Source organism: Rhinoraja longicauda, chromosome 13, assembly GCF_053455715.1.
Source record: "Rhinoraja longicauda isolate Sanriku21f chromosome 13, sRhiLon1.1, whole genome shotgun sequence".
In the NCBI taxonomy this organism is placed as follows: domain Eukaryota; kingdom Metazoa; phylum Chordata; class Chondrichthyes; order Rajiformes; family Arhynchobatidae; genus Rhinoraja; species Rhinoraja longicauda.
This window is the reverse complement of record NC_135965.1, coordinates 52231667-52251252: the sequence shown is the minus strand read 5'-3', so window position 1 is coordinate 52251252 and position 19586 is coordinate 52231667. Positions and strand designations below refer to the sequence as shown.

At 47.1% G+C, this 19586-nt stretch overlaps 1 protein-coding gene across 1 annotated transcript in view; it reads right to left on the bottom strand.

The window, feature by feature from the left end:
* The window catches only part of kcnab1a (potassium voltage-gated channel subfamily A regulatory beta subunit 1a), a 129982-nt gene that overhangs the window by 20951 nt on the left and 89445 nt on the right, over positions 1-19586 (bottom strand). Inside the window, exons 3-8 of the mRNA XM_078410977.1 lie at positions 17430-17467; positions 15756-15835; positions 12095-12139; positions 8891-8935; positions 6420-6463; positions 3541-3627 (exon numbers count right to left, since the gene is read on the bottom strand). Of these exons, the coding sequence (XP_078267103.1) occupies positions 3541-3627; positions 6420-6463; positions 8891-8935; positions 12095-12139; positions 15756-15835; positions 17430-17467 (339 nt within the window). The remainder of the gene's footprint in view (positions 1-3540; positions 3628-6419; positions 6464-8890; positions 8936-12094; positions 12140-15755; positions 15836-17429; positions 17468-19586) is intronic.

Sequence of the window (19586 nt, the reverse complement as noted above, 5' to 3'; positions counted from 1 at the left end):
GTACAGGTATGTGGATTAATTGGCTTGGTAAATGTAAAAATTGTCCCTAGTGGATGTAGGATAGTGTTAATGTGCGGGGATCGCTGGGCGGCGCGGACCCGGCCTGTTTCCGTGCTGTATCTCTAAACTAAACAGGGAGCAAGGATAGAAGAGGTATGAATTGTGAAGCTGGAGGAATGAATATAGGTGGAGGGGGGGGGGGGGGGGGGGGTGAAAGGGAGACGTAGGTGTGAATCCAGTCCTTGAGATTGTTACTGAACTGGAAGGTAAAAAAGGAATATCACTGTTTCCAGGTACATGATACAATAACGTTCCACTAAACTACTGAACTCAATAAATAAAAATCAAACACTGTTAATGCAGGAAATCTGAAATAAAAACAGCAAGTGCTGGAAAAACTGCACATGTGTGGAAGGAGATATAGCGCTAATGTTGCAGGTTGAAGACCCTTCTTCAGCTCTGACCCTTCAGTACAATTGGAAGGCTTCGAGTCTACTATGATCTACCTGAGGCAGCTTGGCACCAAGTAGTGATAATGGCACCTTGAAAAGGCAACTGTGAATTGGAGAGCTTTACTTCACTGCAGTTTGAACATGTTGTTTGCTACCTTCTGCTGCTGCAGTTTGCCAGTTGAAGGCTGCCACTGCAGTTTGTCTGTCACCTCCAGACTGCTGCTGACAGGAATTGCAGGCTCAGCAAAGACCAAGGATTATTAATGGCTACTGTGGAAGATGAAGATCAATTCAGGTTGAGGGAAAATAACCAGTCTGAAGAAGGGTCTCAACCCGAAACGGAGTCTGAGGAAGGGTCTTGACCTGAAACGTCACCCGTTCCTTCTCTCCAGAGATGCTGCCTGTCCCGCTGAGTTACTCCAGCATTTTGTGTCTATCTTCAGTGAATATGGTAGCGTGAACTGTGAGGAAGATGCTATGAGGTTGCAGGGTGACTTGGACAGGTTGTGTGAATGGGCGGATGCATGGCAGATGCAGTTTAATGTGGATAAGTGTGAGGTTATCCACTTTGGTGGTAAGAATAGGAAGGCAAATTATTATCTGAATGGTGTCAAGTTAGGAAAAGGGGACGTACAACGAGATCTGGGTGTCTTAGTGCATCAGTCACTGAAAGGAAGCATGCAGGTACAGCAGGCAGTGAAGAAAGCCAATGGAATGTTGGCCTTCATAACAAGAGGAGTTGAGTATAGGAGCAAAGAGGCCCTTCTACAGTTGTACAGGGCCCTAGTGAGACCGCACCTGGAGTACTGTGTGCAGTTTTGCTCTCCAAATTTGAGAAAGGATATTCTTGCTATTGAGGGCATGTAGCGTAGGTTTACTAGGTTAATTCCCGGAATGGCGGGACTGTCGTATGTTGAAAGACTGGAGCGACTATGCTTCTACACACTGGAATTTAGAAGGATGAGAGGAGATCTTATCGAAACATATAAGATTATTAAGGGGTTGGACACGTTAGAGGCAGGAAACATGTTCCCAATGTTGGGGGAGTCCAGAACAAGGGGCCACAGTTTAAGAATAAGGGGTAGGCCATTTAGAACTGAGATGAGGAAAAACTTTTTCAGTCAGAGAGTTGTGAATCTGTGGAATTCTCTGCCTCAGAAGGCAGTGGAGGCCAATTCTCTGAATGCATTCAAGAGAGAGCTAGATAGAGCTCTTAAGGATAGCGGAGTCAGGGGGTATGGGGAGAAGGCAGGAATGGGGTACTGATTGAGAATGATCAGCCATGATCACATTGAATGGCGGTGCTGGCTCGAAGGGCCGAATGGCCTCCTCCTGCACCTATTGCCTATAACATTAGACAGTCAGGACCATTTTCCCAGAATTGGATAATCAGATACTCGAGGGCATCACTATATTGTGAGAGGGCAAAGTTTAAAGCAGATGCACAATACTCCAAATGAGGCCTCAACAATGTCTTAAGAGTATTATGTATTAAGGAACTGCAGATGCTGGTATACACCGAAGATAGACTCAAAGCGCTGGAGTAACTCAGCAGGTCAGGCAGCATTTTCTGGAGGAAAAGGATGGGTGACATTTTGGGTCGAGAGACCCTTCTCCAGACTGAATGTAGAGGGGAGGAAACTAGAGGCAGGAAAAGGCCAGAACAAATCAGAGTCCAGCAACAGATGACCAAGGAAGGGTGGAGCCCACAAAGGCCCATTGTTGGCTGGAGAAGAGGCGCTGACTAAGGGATACAGTGTTCAGTTTTGGGACACGAGGAGAGGAGAGCAGTGGCTGTACAGAGGACACAGCAAGATCAAGTCACCACCAGCCTGTCCCACAGACACTCAGGCAAGCCTTTCCCCAGGGATGGCAGGGTTAGATTTTAACCACATGGCCCTGAGCCACTTGTACAATCTGATTGACTCGTCAGCCTCCATGTATTCCTTGATATCGCTGTGCTCTGTAATATCTCACTTCCAGTTACTCCCCGTTTCAATTTCTCACGTCTGCCTTCCACACAATAATTGATTCCACGATTCTCAAAGACTGACTATTACGTTTGTTTTTTCCCAGCTACATCTCAGTTATTGGGCTGTTAATTAAAAGGCCTCTGAAGAATTACAATGAAAGTATCTCAAACATTGCTCCCTCCTCCAATTGAGTTATTTATCAACCAATGAAGACCATTCCAATCTAGTCGCTTTTAGGAGCTCATTCCTAGCTTTTAATCTTCATTCCTCGATCTACCTTTTCCATTACCATGATTAAACAAACCTTATCTACTCTCTTTAGGGTCATCGATACAGCGTGGAAGCAGGCCCTTCAGCCCAACTTGCCCACACTGGCCAACATGTCCCAGCTACACTAGTCCCACCTGCCTGCGCTTGGCCCATATCCCTCCAACCCTGCCCTATCCATGTACCTGTCTAACTGTTTCCTAAACATTGGGATAGTCCCAGCCTCAACTACCTCCTCTGGCAGCTTGTTCCATACACCCACCACCCTTTGTGTGAAAAGGTTAGCCCACAGATTCCTATTAAATCGTTTCCCCTTCACCTTAAACCTATGTCCTCTGGTCCTCGATTCACCTCCTCTGGGCAAGATGCATCTACCCGATCTATTCCTCTCATGATTTTCTACACATTTCTATTACACCCTTCTTGTAAAGAACACAAGGTCATTGTCAGTATGTGCAGACAGAAAGCTGGAAAACCCCTTATTTTCCTGCCTAGTGGACATCTCGTTAGATTATCAATGAATAAGGACTAGACAGGAGGAACTGCAGTTGCTGGTTTACAAAAAAACACACAAGGTGCTGGAGTAACTTTGTGTTCAGGCAACATCTCTGGAGAACATGGATGGGCAACGTTTCAGGTCAGGATTGTAATGGGGTGGGTGGGAGAGGTATGTTTTCCATGTGACCACGTAGGTTTTCATATTGAGTTACTATCAGGGCTAATGAACATAAATTGAAGGGCCAGTTTGATTAATGAATAGTTTTTGGAGGTTCACGTTTGTCACTGTTTGGGAGCGTTTCGGCCGGTCAACAAGAGTGCGCTGGACTTGGAGAGGGAGTGATACTGACCTTCCATCGGAGTGTTGCTGTCTGGTCGGTTGGCAAACACAACGTCTACGTATTCTAGTTGCATCCGCTGCAGAGACGCCGTTAAACCTAGAAGCAGCACAGAATGTAAATGTGTGCGTTCTGTCAGTAGCCATGAGCATTCAGACAATAAACACTGCCTCCTCTTGCACAGCCAGTGGCAGGTGTATGGTGCAGTCAACATGCACCAGGTTCCACAATGTACAACAGTGTAGGAAGCCACTGCAGATACTGGTTCAAGCTGAGGATAGACACAAAATGCTGGGTGGAGTAACTCAGCGGGTCAGGCAGCATCTCTGGAGAGAAGGAATGGGTGACGTTTCGGGTCCAGACTCTTCTTCTGTAGTTTCCCTCTCCCCTGGATCTCAGTCTGAGGAAGGGTCTCGACCCGAAACGTCACCCATTCCTTCTCTCCACAGATGCTGCCTGACCCGCTGAGTTACTCCAGCACATTGTGTGTCCCCCAACACCATCGCTCCCGACTGCCGTAACACTGAGCACTATCATTCTTGTATTTCTGCATCATAGTTGCCTCCAGACCATTTTATGGGATGAATGAACAGATTGCGTACAACGTTACTGTGTTGGACTCGGAATGCGAGGAGTAAAGGAGAGGAAACAAGCTGATGAAAGATATAATGATGATACGTCTGTAAATGAGACAAAGGATGGTGTTTCTGCAGAGGTTCTGTTCATTTTATCCCCAGATTTCCCCACGGCTTTTAAACTGCCTCCTTCACATCATATTCAAACAGCACAGAAACAGGCCCTTCGGCCCTACTCATCCGTGCCGACTAAGATACCCCATCCTAGCTCGTCCATTTACCTGCATTTATCCCATGTTCTGCCAAAAGCTTTGCTTTCCATATACCTGCCCAGACTGGCACTGTCAAAACTGCAGACAGACACAAAGTGCTGGAGTAACTCAGCGGGTCAGACAGCATCTCTGGGGTAAAAGGAATAGGTGAAGGTTCGGGTCGAGACCCTCCCTCACATGGAATTGCGTGCGATCAGCAATACTAATTCATCCAGGTTAAGTGAGTAGGAAGGAACTGCAGACGCTGGTTTACACTGTAGACACAAAGTGCTGGAGTAACTCAGCAGGTCAGGCAGTATCTCTGGAGAAAAAGAATAGGTGAAGTTTCGTGTCGGAGCCCTTCTTCGTATTAACAGATCGTTTCATGGCTACGTTGCGGCTACAAGCTTGTCACGTAGCTGTGCGTCTTCTGGCACCATATCTGTGACAGGTTTCTGAGAGTAATTGATCACCTCACTATGTTACAATGCTTCCCTACAAGAGAGGAAGGGGAATGAAGATTGGTGCGTGGCATTATCCTATTGTTAATATGAAGGCATTCTCGAATTATAAATATGATCTCTGCCATTGGGGTGGAGCAGCTGGTAGAGCCACTGCCTCACAGCCCCAGAGACCTGGGTTTGATCATGAGCTCGGGTGCTGTCTGTGTGGAGTTTGCAAGTTCTCCCTGTGACCGTGTGGGTTTTCTCCGGGTGCTCCGGTTTCCTCCCACACTCCAAAGACGTACAGGTTTGTAGGTTAATTGGCTTGGTAAATGTAAAAATTGTCCCTAGTGTGTGTAGGATGGTGTTAATGTGTGGGGATCGTTGGTCGGCGCGGACCCGGTGGGCCGAAGGGCCTGTTTCCATGCTGTATCTCTAAACTAAACTAAACTATCACATCCTAAAGACATGCAGGTTTGTAGGTTATTTGGCCTCTGTGAAATTACCTGCTAGTGTGCAGGGAGTGGCTGAGAAAGTGGAGTCCACTAAACTAGTGTGTAAAGGGTGATCAATGGTCAGCGTGGAGTCAGTGGGTCGGAGGGCCAGTTTCCATGCTGTGTCTCCCAACTAAACTAAACTAAATTGCAAAGCATCGCTGATCAACTTATCATGTTCATAAGTTCTAGGAACAGAATTAGGCCATTCGGCCCATCAACTCTACTCCGCCATTCAATCATGGCTGATCTATCTTTCCCCCTCAACCCCATTCTCCTGCCTTCCCCCCCATAACCCCTGACACCCGCACAAATCAAGAATCTGTCAATCTCTGCCTGAGAGATATCCATTGACTTGGCCACCACAGCCGTCTGTGGCAATGAATCCACAGATTCACCACCCTTTGAGTAAATAAATTCCTCCTTATCTCCTTTCTAAAGGTACGTCCTTTAATTCTGAGGCTGTGACCTCTGGTTTTAGACTCTCCCACTAGTGGAAACACCCTCTCCACATCCACTCTATCCAGGCCGCTCACTATTCTGTTTGTTTCAATGAGGTCCCCCCTCATCCTTCTAAACTCCAGCGAGTACAGGCCCAGTGCCCACAAACGCTCATCATATGTTGACCCACTCATTCCTGGGATGATTCTCGTAGGATCCTGGGATGATTCTCGTAGGATCCTGGGATGAACCCGTTCTCAATGAGGTCCCCCCCTCCCCCTCATCCTTCCAAACTCCTGGCTGAAAACAGATGCCTGGTGCGGGCAACGAAAGAGTTAAACCTCCAAGCGCCTGTATTCATATTTCCCTGCAAGCATTGTGCAAAGTCTGAATACATCAACCTACACTACAGAGAAACACTGTCACGACCACAATTCATCTAACTGTACATGAGTGGGAGGGTTAGTGCTACAGACACAAGACCATCACACACAGAGGATGCATCATTATCCCATAAAGTCCCTGTTGCAATATTTACATCCACTCTTCCAATAAGCAGCATAATTGCAAGCCGACAGCTGTGGGATACTGACATTTGTACAAAACACCGCACAGAGGACACTTTTACAGAATCAGAGGCAAATAGTCAAACAGTGAGTGAATTAGGCTGTGCCGCATGTCAGATACCTTCAATAATATGTTTCCGTGAAAGACCTCTTTCTGTCTCAGCCCTGCGGACGAGATTTAAGACTTGTTAATCGTTTGCACACAATAAATTCAAAAATAAAATCTGACACTTCCAGTGGCCGAAGATCGTAATAAAGTCAATCGCATTCATTGAGCCTCTCGGTTCAAAGACTGATTTGCAAAGAAATGTTCTGATGGCGTTTTCAGATCGCAAGCATTTTATTTATTTAGTTTTTTAAATCAAAAATAAGTTGTTGAAGTTTTATTAAAAAATGATATTTACAAAACCAAAGCAATGGTAACACACCCACCCCCATCAAGCAGAATCAACAAACTATCTCATCACTACATTTCCAAACAACTATTATCACCATCCTTGTCAAGGATGCACTCCACCCCCGCGGTGCCTGTAGTCCCAGAAATCCCCCAGGGTTCCCATGGATAGCACGTCAATAGACAATAGACAATAGGTGCAGGAGGAGGCCATTCGGCCCTTCGAGCCAGCACTGCCATTCAATGTGATCATGGCTGATCATTCACAATCAGTACCCCGTTCCTGCCTTCTCCCCATACCCCCTCACTCCACTATCCTTAAGAGCTCTATCTAGCTCTCTCTTGAATGTATTCAGAGAATTGGCCTCCACTGCCTTCTGAGGCGGAGAATTCCACAGATTCACAACTTTCTGACTGAATTTTTTTTTCCTCATCTCAGTTCTAAATGGCCTACCCCTTATTCTTAAACTGTGGCCCCTGGTTCTGGATTCCCCCAACATTGGGAACATGTTTCCTGCCTCTAATGTGTCCAACCCCTTAATAATCTTATACGTTTCGATAAGATCCCCTCTCATCCTTCTAAATTCCAGTGTATACAAGCCTAGTCGCCCCAGTCTTTCAACGTATGACAGTCCCGCCATTCGGGGAATTAACCTAGTGAACCTACGCTGCACGCCCTCAATAGCAAGAATGAAACCATCGACCCTCTCAAGTACCACCCGGGCGCGGAAGTAACCCCGGAAAAGGGGCTCGGGCAGAGCCCTCTTCCGCCTGGCGCCGTGACTCACGGATGGCCAGCTTGGCCAGGCCCAGGAGCAACCCAACCAGGACATCTTCACAAGATCATAAGTGATAGGAGTGGAATTAGGTCATTCGTCCCATCAAGTCTACTCCGCCATTCAATCATGGCTGATCTCTCTCTCCCTCCTAACCCCATTCTCCTGCCTTCTCCTCATCACCTCTGACACTCTGACACCTTTGGCCCCACCCGGTCCCCTGCACACAGGGTCCAGAGATGAGGATGGTGGGTGTGAAGTGCAGCCAGAAGGCAAGGAGCAGGCCCAGCGTTTCATTCATTGCTGGCTGATGTAGTGACACACAGTGCACCTCCATGCAAAGCAAGCATGCACGAAGCCACTGTCACCCAACTAAATGCACAGCACTATCTGAACTTTAATGCCTGCTTCATTTTAAATCAAAATAATGCAGACCAAACACATGCATCAATACTTATTAGCAAACCCACAACTTCGAAAACAAAGCAACTCGATTCACAAACACACGGTTTGAAATGCAAGGAATGTCTTTTATGAATAGGCAGGAACTGCAGATGCTGGTTTTAATCGAAAATACACACAAGATGCTGGAGTAACTCAGCGGGACAGGCAGCATCTCTGGAAGCACCACCTTCATCGGGGAAAAGTTTTAATAGGAATCCGATTAACTTTTTCACACAGGTGGTGGGTGTGTGGAACGAGCTGCTGGAGGAAGTAGTTGAGGCTGGGACTTTCCATTGATTAAGAAGCACCTGGGCAGGTACATGGATAGGGCAGGTTTGGAGGGATGTGGGCCAAGCGCACGCAAGTGGTACTAGGGTGGCTGGGACATGTTGGCCGGTGTGGGCGAGTTGGGCCGAAGGGCCTGTTTCCTCACTGTATCACTCTATGACCCGTAAAGTCACCCATTCCTTGTATCCAGAGATGCTGCCTGCCCCGCTGGCTGAGTTACTCCAGCATTTGGTGGCTTTTATGAAGATCTGTGATCCTCACAACAAGAGTGATGGGCTGGAGCATTGCCCTGTTGTGAGATGACATGGACCAGCCCTGTCTATTGTGGGTGGGTCGTCACTGACTCAGTCTCCAAACAATCGCTATATTCGTTCATAATGAAAGCCCACGCGGGTCACTGGGAGAACGTACAAACTCCGCACAGACAGCACCCGTAGTCGGGATGGAACCCGGGTCTCTGGCGCTGTGAGGCAACAACTCTACCACTGCACCACCGTGCTACACGGTTGGAAAGCTGATTGGTGTAGGCGATTCAAAGGAACAAAATAAATGACAATTGGCTTCTGACTGTAAACACGACTGTCAGATACAGAAACAAGAGGGTGTGGGAACCAGACGCAGATGTCAGATCATCTACACGACTGTCAGATACAGAAACAAGAGAGTGTGGGAACCATACTTAGCACTCACTTCCCTCCCCAGTACAGCTTTGTAGTTATCACCAGGCTGGAGCGTCTGAAAGAGAAACACAGTGTCACCATCACAAGATCATCAGGTCATAAGAGATAGGAGCAGAATTAGGCCATTCGGCCACATCCTAAAGGCGTGCAGGTTTCTAGATAATTGGCCTCCAAGATCACCCCCTAGTGTGCAGGGAGTGGCTGAGGAAGTGTGTAAAGGGTGATCGCTGGTGGGTGTGGAGTCAGTGGGTCGTAGGGCCAGTTTCCGTGCTGTGTCTCCCAACTCAACTAAACTAAATTACAAAGCATCGCTGATTGATCAACTTATCATACGTTCTGAGAGCAGAACTAGGCCATTCGGCCCATCGAGTCTACTCCGCCATTCAACCATGGCTGATCTATCTCTCCCTCCTAACCCCATTCTCCTGCCTTCTCCCCACACCCGTACTAATCAAGAATCTATCTATCTCTGCCTTAAAAATATCCACTGACTTGGCCTCCACAGCCGCCTGTGGCAAAGAATTCCAAACCGTCACCATCATCTGCCCAACAAATGGCTTCCCACATCTGCCTGGTGTTTTGCTGCGTATTTACATTGATTGCCGATGTGTGGGTCTGCCGTACGAGCCGTGCGGGGCGGCAGAAGCTCCTGGCGAGCCATGGCCACCTCTCCACAGCAGGCCTGGCTCGCCCACCGTGGAACCTGGAACCTGCCCGGAGTTGGCCACGTCCACTCTGTCTGCCTGGGCCTACCTGATAACCCAGTGGTCAAACACCTTAATACCCCTCCCACTCCCACACTGAGCTTTCTGTCCTGGGCCTCCTCCATTGTCAGAGTGAGGCCCAGCGTTAATTGGAGGAACAGCACCTCATATTTCGCTTGGGCAGCTTACATCCCAGCGGTATGAACATTGACTTCTCTAACTTCAAGTAACCCCGGCATTCCCTCTCTCTCCATCCCTCCCCCACTCAAGTCATTGTTCTAGCTTCAATGTCGTCTTGTTGAGTCTCATTATCTGTAACACGTTTTCACCTAGCCCACAGCTAACAGTGGCCTGTTTACATTATCATCGTTACTTTCTGGCTTGTCTATCATTCCTTTGTTCTGTATCTCTCTAGATCAACACCTATGTATTTTGTTTCCCTTTCCCCTGACTCTCAGTCTTGAAGAAGGGTCTCGACCCGAAACGTCACCCACTCCTTCTCTCCAGAGATGCTGCCTGTCCCGCTGAGTTACTCCAGCCTTTGGTTGTCCATCTTTGCAGTTGTCCGAGACTTGTCTCCTGCACGACTCAGAACACAGGGAACTAGTCGTGGCCCGAGCTTCATTATACCAAGAAACAAAACCCTACCACACTGTGACAAGCTAACACCAGGATGATAACATTGGGTTCAAATTCCAGGGGGAAAGGAGTCAATTAATTTCCTGTCCATCTGTGGGAAAACAGTGCCTCAATAATGTTACTGGCTGGCCTGATCCATATTCCTTAGGCCAGACCTTTCACTGCAATGGGCAGCTCATAGAGTCATAGACCCCTACAGCATGGCAATGTCCTTTGGTGCACATTGTCCATGCCCATCAAGGTGACACACTGGGCTAGTCCCATTTGCCTGCATGTAACCCATAGCCCTCTAAATCTAAATACACAGATAGGACAGGTTTGGATGGATGTGGACCAAACGCAGGCAGGTGGGACTGACGTGCCTGGGACATGTTGGCCGGTATGGGCAAGTTGGGCCGAAGGGCCTGTTTCCACACTGTATCACTCTATGACTCTAAATCATAAGTTGAGAAGTTATTGGAGCAGAATTAGGTCATTAAAAAACCAGTGAATGAGTTTTAAAATATTGTAGATAGATTGAAGGTGAATCTATAAATCACCCATGTTCCTAAATATCCCGGATTTAAATACACTACCATTACTGAAAACTCTTCCAGAATCACTCCTCTCTTTCCTTAAAGCTCAAACCAATCAACTTTCCAATGTTCTTCCCTGAATTTCATTTTGTGCTTTGTGGACAGATTGTGTTTGATAAACCTCCGGCGAAATACCTTGCTGCCCTCAAGGTGTTTGATGCCTGTTGTGCATTGGCATGGAGATATCTAGATTAGCTGCCACTGATTTACTGCCAAACATACCCTCGGGACTCAGCGGTCCAGAGATGAAGTTAAGGGAGCGTGATTAAACGGGCACTGTCTGGACGACTGCAACTCATTTCTTTTAACATTAACTGACGGTTAGTGCTGTATGACAAGCCCGCTGCCTGTGAGAATAAACAGTGAACACCATCACCTGGAATAAATAAGCCACGAAGGAACTCAATTTATTCCTTCACTTCAAATATTCAGGATCTCCTGTAGCGATGGAGTCCCCGAGACAACTGGTGCAAAAATGTTGCAACTGCAGGGGGTTTTCAACAATATGTAGATGGTTTGTGATTTACAGGTTCACTACCTATAGTTTAGTTTAGTTTGGAGATACAGCGTGCAAACAGGCCCTTCGGCCCACCGAGTCCACGCCGACCAGTGATCCCCGCACACTAGTTTTATCCTACACATCAGGGATGAATGGTCACATGTGGTTTGTCCAGAGGAAACGCACCGCGCGCAAGGCCCGGGCTACCTCCACTTCCACTACAGCACCCATCCACTTGTGTCCTCCGTGTGGGCGTGCCTTCTGGGCCCGGATTGGCCTCACCAGTCACTTCCGGACCCACAGTCACCAATCCTCCAACTGAAAGTGAAGTCATGGTCATCTTCCAACCCGAAGGACGAACAACAACAACAACAACAACAACAACAACAACAACAACAACAACAACAACAACAACAACAACACACCTTTGGAACAATTCACCATTGATCAGCGTGTAACCTGTTATTAGAAAACAACTCTTCAATTTTCCTGCTGTAAAGGACACCTCTATTTCCAGTTATATGTGGAATTTATACCTGAAAAATGTTGATGGTATGAAGATACTGACTCCCCTTTGAGTGGTACAGTTGCCCACAGTTGACCCTTTTAAACCTCTTCCCTCTCGCCTTAAACCCGCGCACTCTAATTTTAGAATCCTCTATCTTGGGAAAAAGACTTTATTGATGTCCTTCATGATCGAGTGAAGGATGAATATAGGAATGTGTTTCTGAAGAAACATAATGGAAAAAAAATAGGAAACTGTCCAAGATTCTTGAATTCAGCAATAAAAATATTACCTCCAGCCTTTTTTCTTGATGATGTTCCCAAGTATAGTCTCTGCCCTGAAACAAGATTGAATTGATTAATAGATAAATAAAGGACTGCAGATTTAGATTTACAATAGAAGGATCCTCGACCGGTAATGTCACCGATCCATATTCTCCAGAGACGCTGCCTGATGTCACTGATCCATATTCTCCAGAGACGCTGCCTGATGTCACCGATCCATATTCTCCAGAGACGCTGCCTGACCCGCTGAGATACTCCAGCCCCCTTGTGTCTTCTTTCCAGTTAATTAGTTAGTTCCAGAGATACAGCGTGGAAACAGGCCCTTCGCCCCACCGCGTCCACGCCGACCAGCGACCACCCGTGCACCAGTTCCATCCAACACACTCGGGACAAGTTACAGATGCCAATTAACCAAAAAACCTGCATGTCGCTGGAGACTGGAGGAGACCGGAGCACCTGGAGAAAACCCACATGGTCACAGGGAGAACGTACAAACACCGTACAGAGAGCACCAATCCTCGGGCGGCACGGTGGCGCAGCGGTAGAGTTGCTGCCTTACAGCGAATACAGCGCCGGAGACACAGGTTCGATCCTGACTACGGGCGCCGTCTGTACGGAGTTTGTACGTTCTCCCCGTGACCTGCGTGGGTTTTCTCCAAGATCTTCGGTTTCCTCCCACACTCCAAAGACGTACAGGTATGTAGGTTAATTGACTAGGCAAATGTTTTAAAAAATTGTCCCTAGTGGGTGTAGGATAGTGTTAGTGTGTGGGGATCGCTGGGCGGCGTGGACCCGGTGGGCCGAAGGGCCTGTTTCTTGCGCTGTACCTCTAAATCTACAAAAATCTAAAAGCTGAGGTCAGGATCGAACCTGTGTCTCTGACGCTGTGAGGCAGTAACTCTACCGCTGTGTCACCATGCTGCCCGGATGCTGCAGGTTCTAGCAGCTAACGGTACTTACTGGAAGCACCTGAACAAGGATGTAAATTTGTCTGCTGCTTGTCACATGATAAATACCTCAGCTAATGAATCTTCATTAGAAATAAATGTAATGCATTGAAACATGATCTTGGTCAGTAGAGTACAACGCTAGCAGTAGGGATATAACAATAACATCCCGAGAGTATGGTGCAGTCTTACAGTATCCAAAGTGTTGTAAATGAGCTATTTAACCGAGTTCAGCTACTTCACACAGAATTACCCCAGTCACCTGGAGCATTAACAACCATGAAAGGCTCGTTTATGGAGAAGTAATTGGCCCTGTAACCTTGGGCTTTTTGGCAAAATCTCATGTGTAAAAGAAAATACATGCAGATTAATCCAGTAATCCAATGGATTTTGAAACTATAATCCTCTATCAATATTTTAAAGACTCACTAAATCTCTATTTGAGACTAGCCTAATAATTCAAAAGAAATGACAGTGAAAATAATAATAAGCAGTTCAGTGCTGCCTGCACTGGTGGTCTCATGGTTCAATGGTTCTCTATTGTCACGTATACGCATCGCACAGTGGAAATCTCACACACAACCGGGCGGCACGGTGGTGCAATGGTAGGGTGACTGCCTCACATCGCCAGAGACCCGGCTTTGATCCCAACTATGGGTGCTTGTCTGTACGGAGTTTGTACGTTCTCCCCGTGCGGTTTCTCCGAGATCTTTGGTTTCCTCCCACACTCCAAAGACGCACAGGATTGTAGGTTGTGCGGGAAGGAACTGCAGATGCTAGTTTAAACCGAAGATAAGACATGAAATGCTGGAGTAACTCAGCCGGGACAGGCAGCGTCCCTGGAGAGAAGGAGTGGGGTGACGTTTCGGGTCGAGATCCGGGTTTTCGACCCGAAACGTCACCTGTTCCTTCTCCCCAGAGATGCTGCCTGTCCCGCTGAGTTACTACCTGTGATCTATAATATCATTGCAAGAGATGAAAAAAATTGTAGGTTAATTGGCTTGGTATAAATGTAAATTGCCCCTAGTGTGTGTAGGGTAGTGTCCATGTGCAGGGATCCATGTGCTGTGTCCATGTGCTGGTCGACTTGGTGGGTCGAAGGGCCTGTCTCCACTCTGTACAACTAAACTAAACTAAACTAAACTAAACTAAACTAAACTAAACCCACACACACACAGTCACCATATTTTGCCGTTATTTACAACGAAAAAGCCCAAAGCCCAAAGTCTAGTCCAGATGTTACTTCAGGGAACTGAAGGGGCTTATGATTTATCTCAATGCAGAATCGTTCGTTTTCTGGCTGTGGTATTGTTGAGGCAGTTGCCAATAATTATGATTGTGTTATTTTCTTGAAGCCGCGTACAAGACAGGAAAACTTTTGCAAACAGGCTTATTAAAAAATAAATAAAAACAGTTCCATTCTCTCCAGAGAATAGCATTTCTGTTGGAACGTTTCAGTTCAGTAAATCAAGTTTCATATATTTCCATTAAACAGAAATTTAGATGCAACTGTGTCACATAGGAGTAAAAAAAACCAACTGATTATTGCAGTATTCAACATTACAGGCTCAGCACAGTGACAGATACTTATCATTTTAATGACGATCGCAGTGTTTGGAATCTAACCTTTTCACACCAATTATTTCTGCTCAGAGTTCTAAAAGAGGCATGTCATTTTTGGAGATGAACTTTCAATGCAAGATATCCTATCACCAGATATAATCCAATTAGGCAGGAGAGTCATATTAAAATCAAACTACTCTCAGGAAGTACGCATTATTATGGATTTTCAGACATGGTACAAAGGGGGAAAAAAACACAATAAATGAGAGGATATTAAGTGGTACGGAGAAACAAAGGGACCTTGGAGTCTTAGCAACAGAATCTTAAAAGGTAGCTAGGCAGTTCAAGAAAGTGGTTAAGAAGACCCTTAATGTTTTGCAGATGCTGGTTTAAATCGAAGGTAGACACAAAATGCTGGAGTAACTCAGCGGGTCAGGCAGCATCTCGGGAGAGAAGGAATGGGTGACGTTTCGGGTCGAGACCTTTCTATCAGTCTGAAGAAGGGTCTCGACCCGAAACGTCACCCATTCCTTCTCTCCAAGATGCTGCCTGACCCGCTGAGTTACTCCAGCGTTTTGTATCTACCTGGGATGAGTTGCTGTGTTGGCCGACGTACAGCATGCTGGAAGGGAGGTTATGCTACCACTGTGCAAATCTCTACTGGGACCACAGCCAAGTGCTGCAAACTGTTCTGGTCAGAGCTATATTTTCTCGCACACCAAAAAAAGGTGCTAGCATGCACGATTAATAAACATATGTGCAGGTCGTGTGAGAATGACGTTTGATTCCTTTAAAAGGTGACAGTGCAACACACACCTCCCATACTGGTGAGCACATCACAGGAAGGATGTGAATCATTTGCAAAGAGCGCAGAAGATGTGGTGCGGCACAGTGGCGCAGCGGTAGAGTTGCTGCCTCACAGCGCCGGAGACCCGGGTTCGATCCTGACCACGCGCGCTGTCTGTACGGAGTTGGCACGTTCTCCCCGTGACCCGCGTGGGTTTTCTCCGGGTGCTCCGGTTTCCACCCACACTCCAAAGACGTGCAGGTTTGTAGGTTAATTGGCTTCGGTAAAATTGTCAACTTGCCCCTGGTGTGTGTAGGATAGAGCTAGTGTACAGAGGGGATCGCTGAATCGACTGATCACTGAAGCACTTACTTGCCAGCTGCGTACACCTCTGCTGTATCAAACAGATTGACTCCATGTTCATAAGCAATTGTCATTAATTCCTCAGCCACCTGCCAAGGCACAATGCAACACAAACCTTGAGTTGGAAATTGGATAAACTGTCCAATTACATGCTCCAGATTCCCATTGTTCCCCGCTAAAGGTTCATGATTAGCCAGCAGTTCCACTCTCTGTACAATTCCCCGTCTTGTGTTGTGTGACGTGCACGGCAAGAAAGCTCATCTCGGTCACTTTTCACTGTTTCGTGACGCTCTTTATAAATTTAAGTGGATGTTTGTTGAAGGCTTCGAATTCTGCATTAATCAAACTGAGCGTTTCTGTACATCATGGCAATTTATCATTCATCTCGGCGGGACCTCAGAACACCATTAACTAAACAACAGGTAGTTGTACAAGTAATAGGAAGCTTTTTGTGTCATTATCTTTCCAACCGAGTGCCCAGGATAGATTTGCGCAATTTCATCCATCCCGTAGATAAGTCGGGTGCCACCTTGTTGTAGGGCAACAATTGATCTTACTCGGACAGCTAGAACATGAAGCAATACCAACACGTCAGGGTGGCACAGTGGTGCAGTTGGTAGAGCTGCTGCCTCACAGCGCCAGAGATTCGAGTTCAATCTTGGCTTTCAGGTGCTGTCTGTGTGGAGTTTACACATTCCCCCTGTGACTGTGTGGGTTTCCTCCGGGCGCTCCGGTTTCCTCACACATCCCAAAGACGTGCGTGTTGGTAGGTTAATTGGCTTCTGTAAAAATTGTGATTTGTCTGCTATTGTAATTGCAATTGTAATTGTTAAAACTGAAGTGAGAGCAAAACTTTTTCACCCAGAGAGTTGTGAATTTGTGGAATTCTCTGCCACAGAGGGCAGTGGAGGCCAAATCACTGGATGTATTTAAGAGAGAGTTAGATAGAGCTCTGGGGGCTAGTGGAATCAAGGGATATGGGGAGAAGGCAGGCACGGGTTATTGATCAGCCATGATCACAATGAATGGCGGTGCAGGCTCGAAGGGCCGAATGGCCTCCTCCTGCACCTATTTTCTATGTTTCTATGTATGTTTTGTCTGAATTTTATTTTGATTTCTTTCGTCAGAGGGTGGTGAATCTGTGGAATTCGTTGCCACAGATGGCTGTGGAGGTCAAGAGGATGTTTCCACCAGTGGGAGAGTCTAAGACCAGAGGTCAAAGGCCCAGAATTAAAGGGTGTTCCTTTTGGAAGGAGATGAGGAGGAATTTCATTAGTCAGAGGGTGGTGAATCTGTGGAATGCATTGCCACAGAAAGCTGTGGAGGTGAAGTCAATGGATATTTTTAAGACAGAGATAGGTAGATTCTTGATGAGTGCAGGTGTCAGGGGTTATGGGGAGAAGGTAGGAGATTGGGGTTAGGAAGGAGAGATAGATCAGCCATGATTGAATGGCAGTGTAGATTTGATGGGCCGAATGGCCTAATTCTGCCCCTATCACTTATGAACGTGAAATTGGTGTGGACATTCCGCAGTGGGTACGAATGTGCCCGGGGTGACAAATACAACATTCCACAGTGGGTACGAATGTGCCCGGGGTGACAAATACAACATTATTTCCAGAATTCCTTAATTCTGTAAAAAGTAAATAAGCAATTCACTTCAATATATCAGGTAGCTCCTACCTCATCAGTGATCTGACCTCCAAATGTCACCCAGGTTCCTAGAAACACAGAGAAAGACACAAGTCAAGCCGAGTGTTGTTGCAGAAGACACAGGCAAATAAACTGATCGTTTCATGGAGTCCTTTCTCAAATTAATAGACAATAGACAATAGACAATAGGTGCAGGTGTAGGCCATTCAGCCCTTCGAGCCAGCACCGCCATTCAATGCGATCATGGCTGATCACTCTCAATCAGTACCCCGTTCCTGCCTTCTCCCCATACCCCCTCACTCCGCTATCCTTAAGAGCTCTATCCAGCTCTCTCTTGAAAGCATCCAACGAACTGGCCTCCACTGCCTTCTGAGGCAGAGAATTCCACACCTTCACCACTCTCTGACTGAAAAAGTTCTTCCTCATCTCCGTTCTAAATGGCCTACCCCTTATTCTTAAACTGTGGCCCCTTGTTCTGGACTCCCCCAACATTGGGAACATGTTTCCTGCCTCTAATGTGTCCAATCCCCTAATTATCGTATAAAATTGCCTTTGAAAACAAGACATAGGCATGACATGTATTATGTCCATGACATATACAGAATTGAAAAGATGATGCCTTTCCCTCTGTATCCCTCCCCAGCCAAGTTGCACAAGCTTCTTGCTTTCACCCAACGTTACCTTTTTGCATGCCTTTCATTTATTCTTCATTATCTCTCTACATCATCGTCTATATCTATCGTTTCCATTATCCCTAACCAGTCTGAAGAAGGGTCTCGACCCGAAACGTCACCTATTCCTTCTGACCGGAGATGCTGCCTGTCCCGCTGAGTTACTCCAGCTTTTTGTGTCTGTCTTAGGTCTTACTTTAGCCATTGATGGGCTTTGGCACAGAGGGTGAGCAAGCCCCTTGTGCCTGTTACATGATTCATGACAGGGCAGGTGTGACCTAATTCTGCCTTTCCCCTCTAAGGCTTTGCACCGAAGGTAGACACAAGATGATGGAGTATCTCAGCGGGTCAGGCAGTATCTCGGGAGAGAAGGAATGGGGGACGTTTTTGGGTTGAGACCCTTCTTCAGACTGATGTCAGGGGATGGGGCGGGACAAAGATAGGATGTAGTCGGAGACAGGAAGACTAGAGAGAGAACTGGGAAGGGGGAGGGGATGGAGAGGGGAAAGCAGGGACTATCTGAAGTTAGAGAAGTCAATGTTGAAGTCAATACAAACTACCCAAGCAAAATATGAGGTGGTGTTCCTCCAATTTGCACTGGGCCTCACCCTGGCAATTGGATATTAGACAGTCTATGAAACTGATGTACTGCAATACTGAGAACTTTATTCAGCACTCTGTGTCTTTCCCTTTTGCCCTTCGTGAGTTTACGATTGTATTTATGTATAGTATACCTGATTTGATTGAATAACATAAAAAAACAAGGCTTTTCACTGTGTCTTGGTGCATGTGGCAATAATAAATCTAAACCTAATCATCCAGTAACAATTTCAAATCGCATCACGGATGCTTTGGAAATATGTTTTAATTAATTAAGCAAAGTTGGAATGAAAAGCCAATGCAGTAATTTGATGATAATGAAACTCAGATTATTATTAAAATTAAAACACTTGGTTCTCTACCCTTCAGGGAAGGCCATCTGGCGTTACCTGATCAGGCTTGCAAGGTAGGCCAGGTTGTAAATTGTAATCACATCTACTTTGAAATTCCAAGCATACAGCAAGGGCACCTGTTAACTTGCCACATTGTCGTTGCGACAATTAAGTGTCGGCTACTGACACAGGACAGGCTGCTGGTATGGTCAGAACCCGGGCCTGACGGGCCGGAGCCTGGGCCTTGTCAGCTGGAGCCTTGCAGGCCTGAGCCCAGGCCTTGTGGGTCGGAGCCTGGGCCTTGCAGGCCGAAGCCTGGGCCTCGCAAGCCGAAGCCTGGGCCTTGTGGGTCGGAGCCTGGGCCTTGCAGGCCGGAGCCTGGGCCTTGCAGGCCGGAGCCTAGGCCTTGTGGGTCGGAGCCTGGGCCTTGCAGGCCGGAGCCTGGGCCTCGTCAGCTGGAGCCTTGCAGGCCGGAGCCCAGGCCTTGCAGGCCGGAGCCTGGGCCTCGCAAGCCGAAGCCTGGGCCTTGCAGGCCGGAGCCTGGGCCTCGCAGGCCGAAGCCTGGGCCTCGCGGGCCGGAGCCT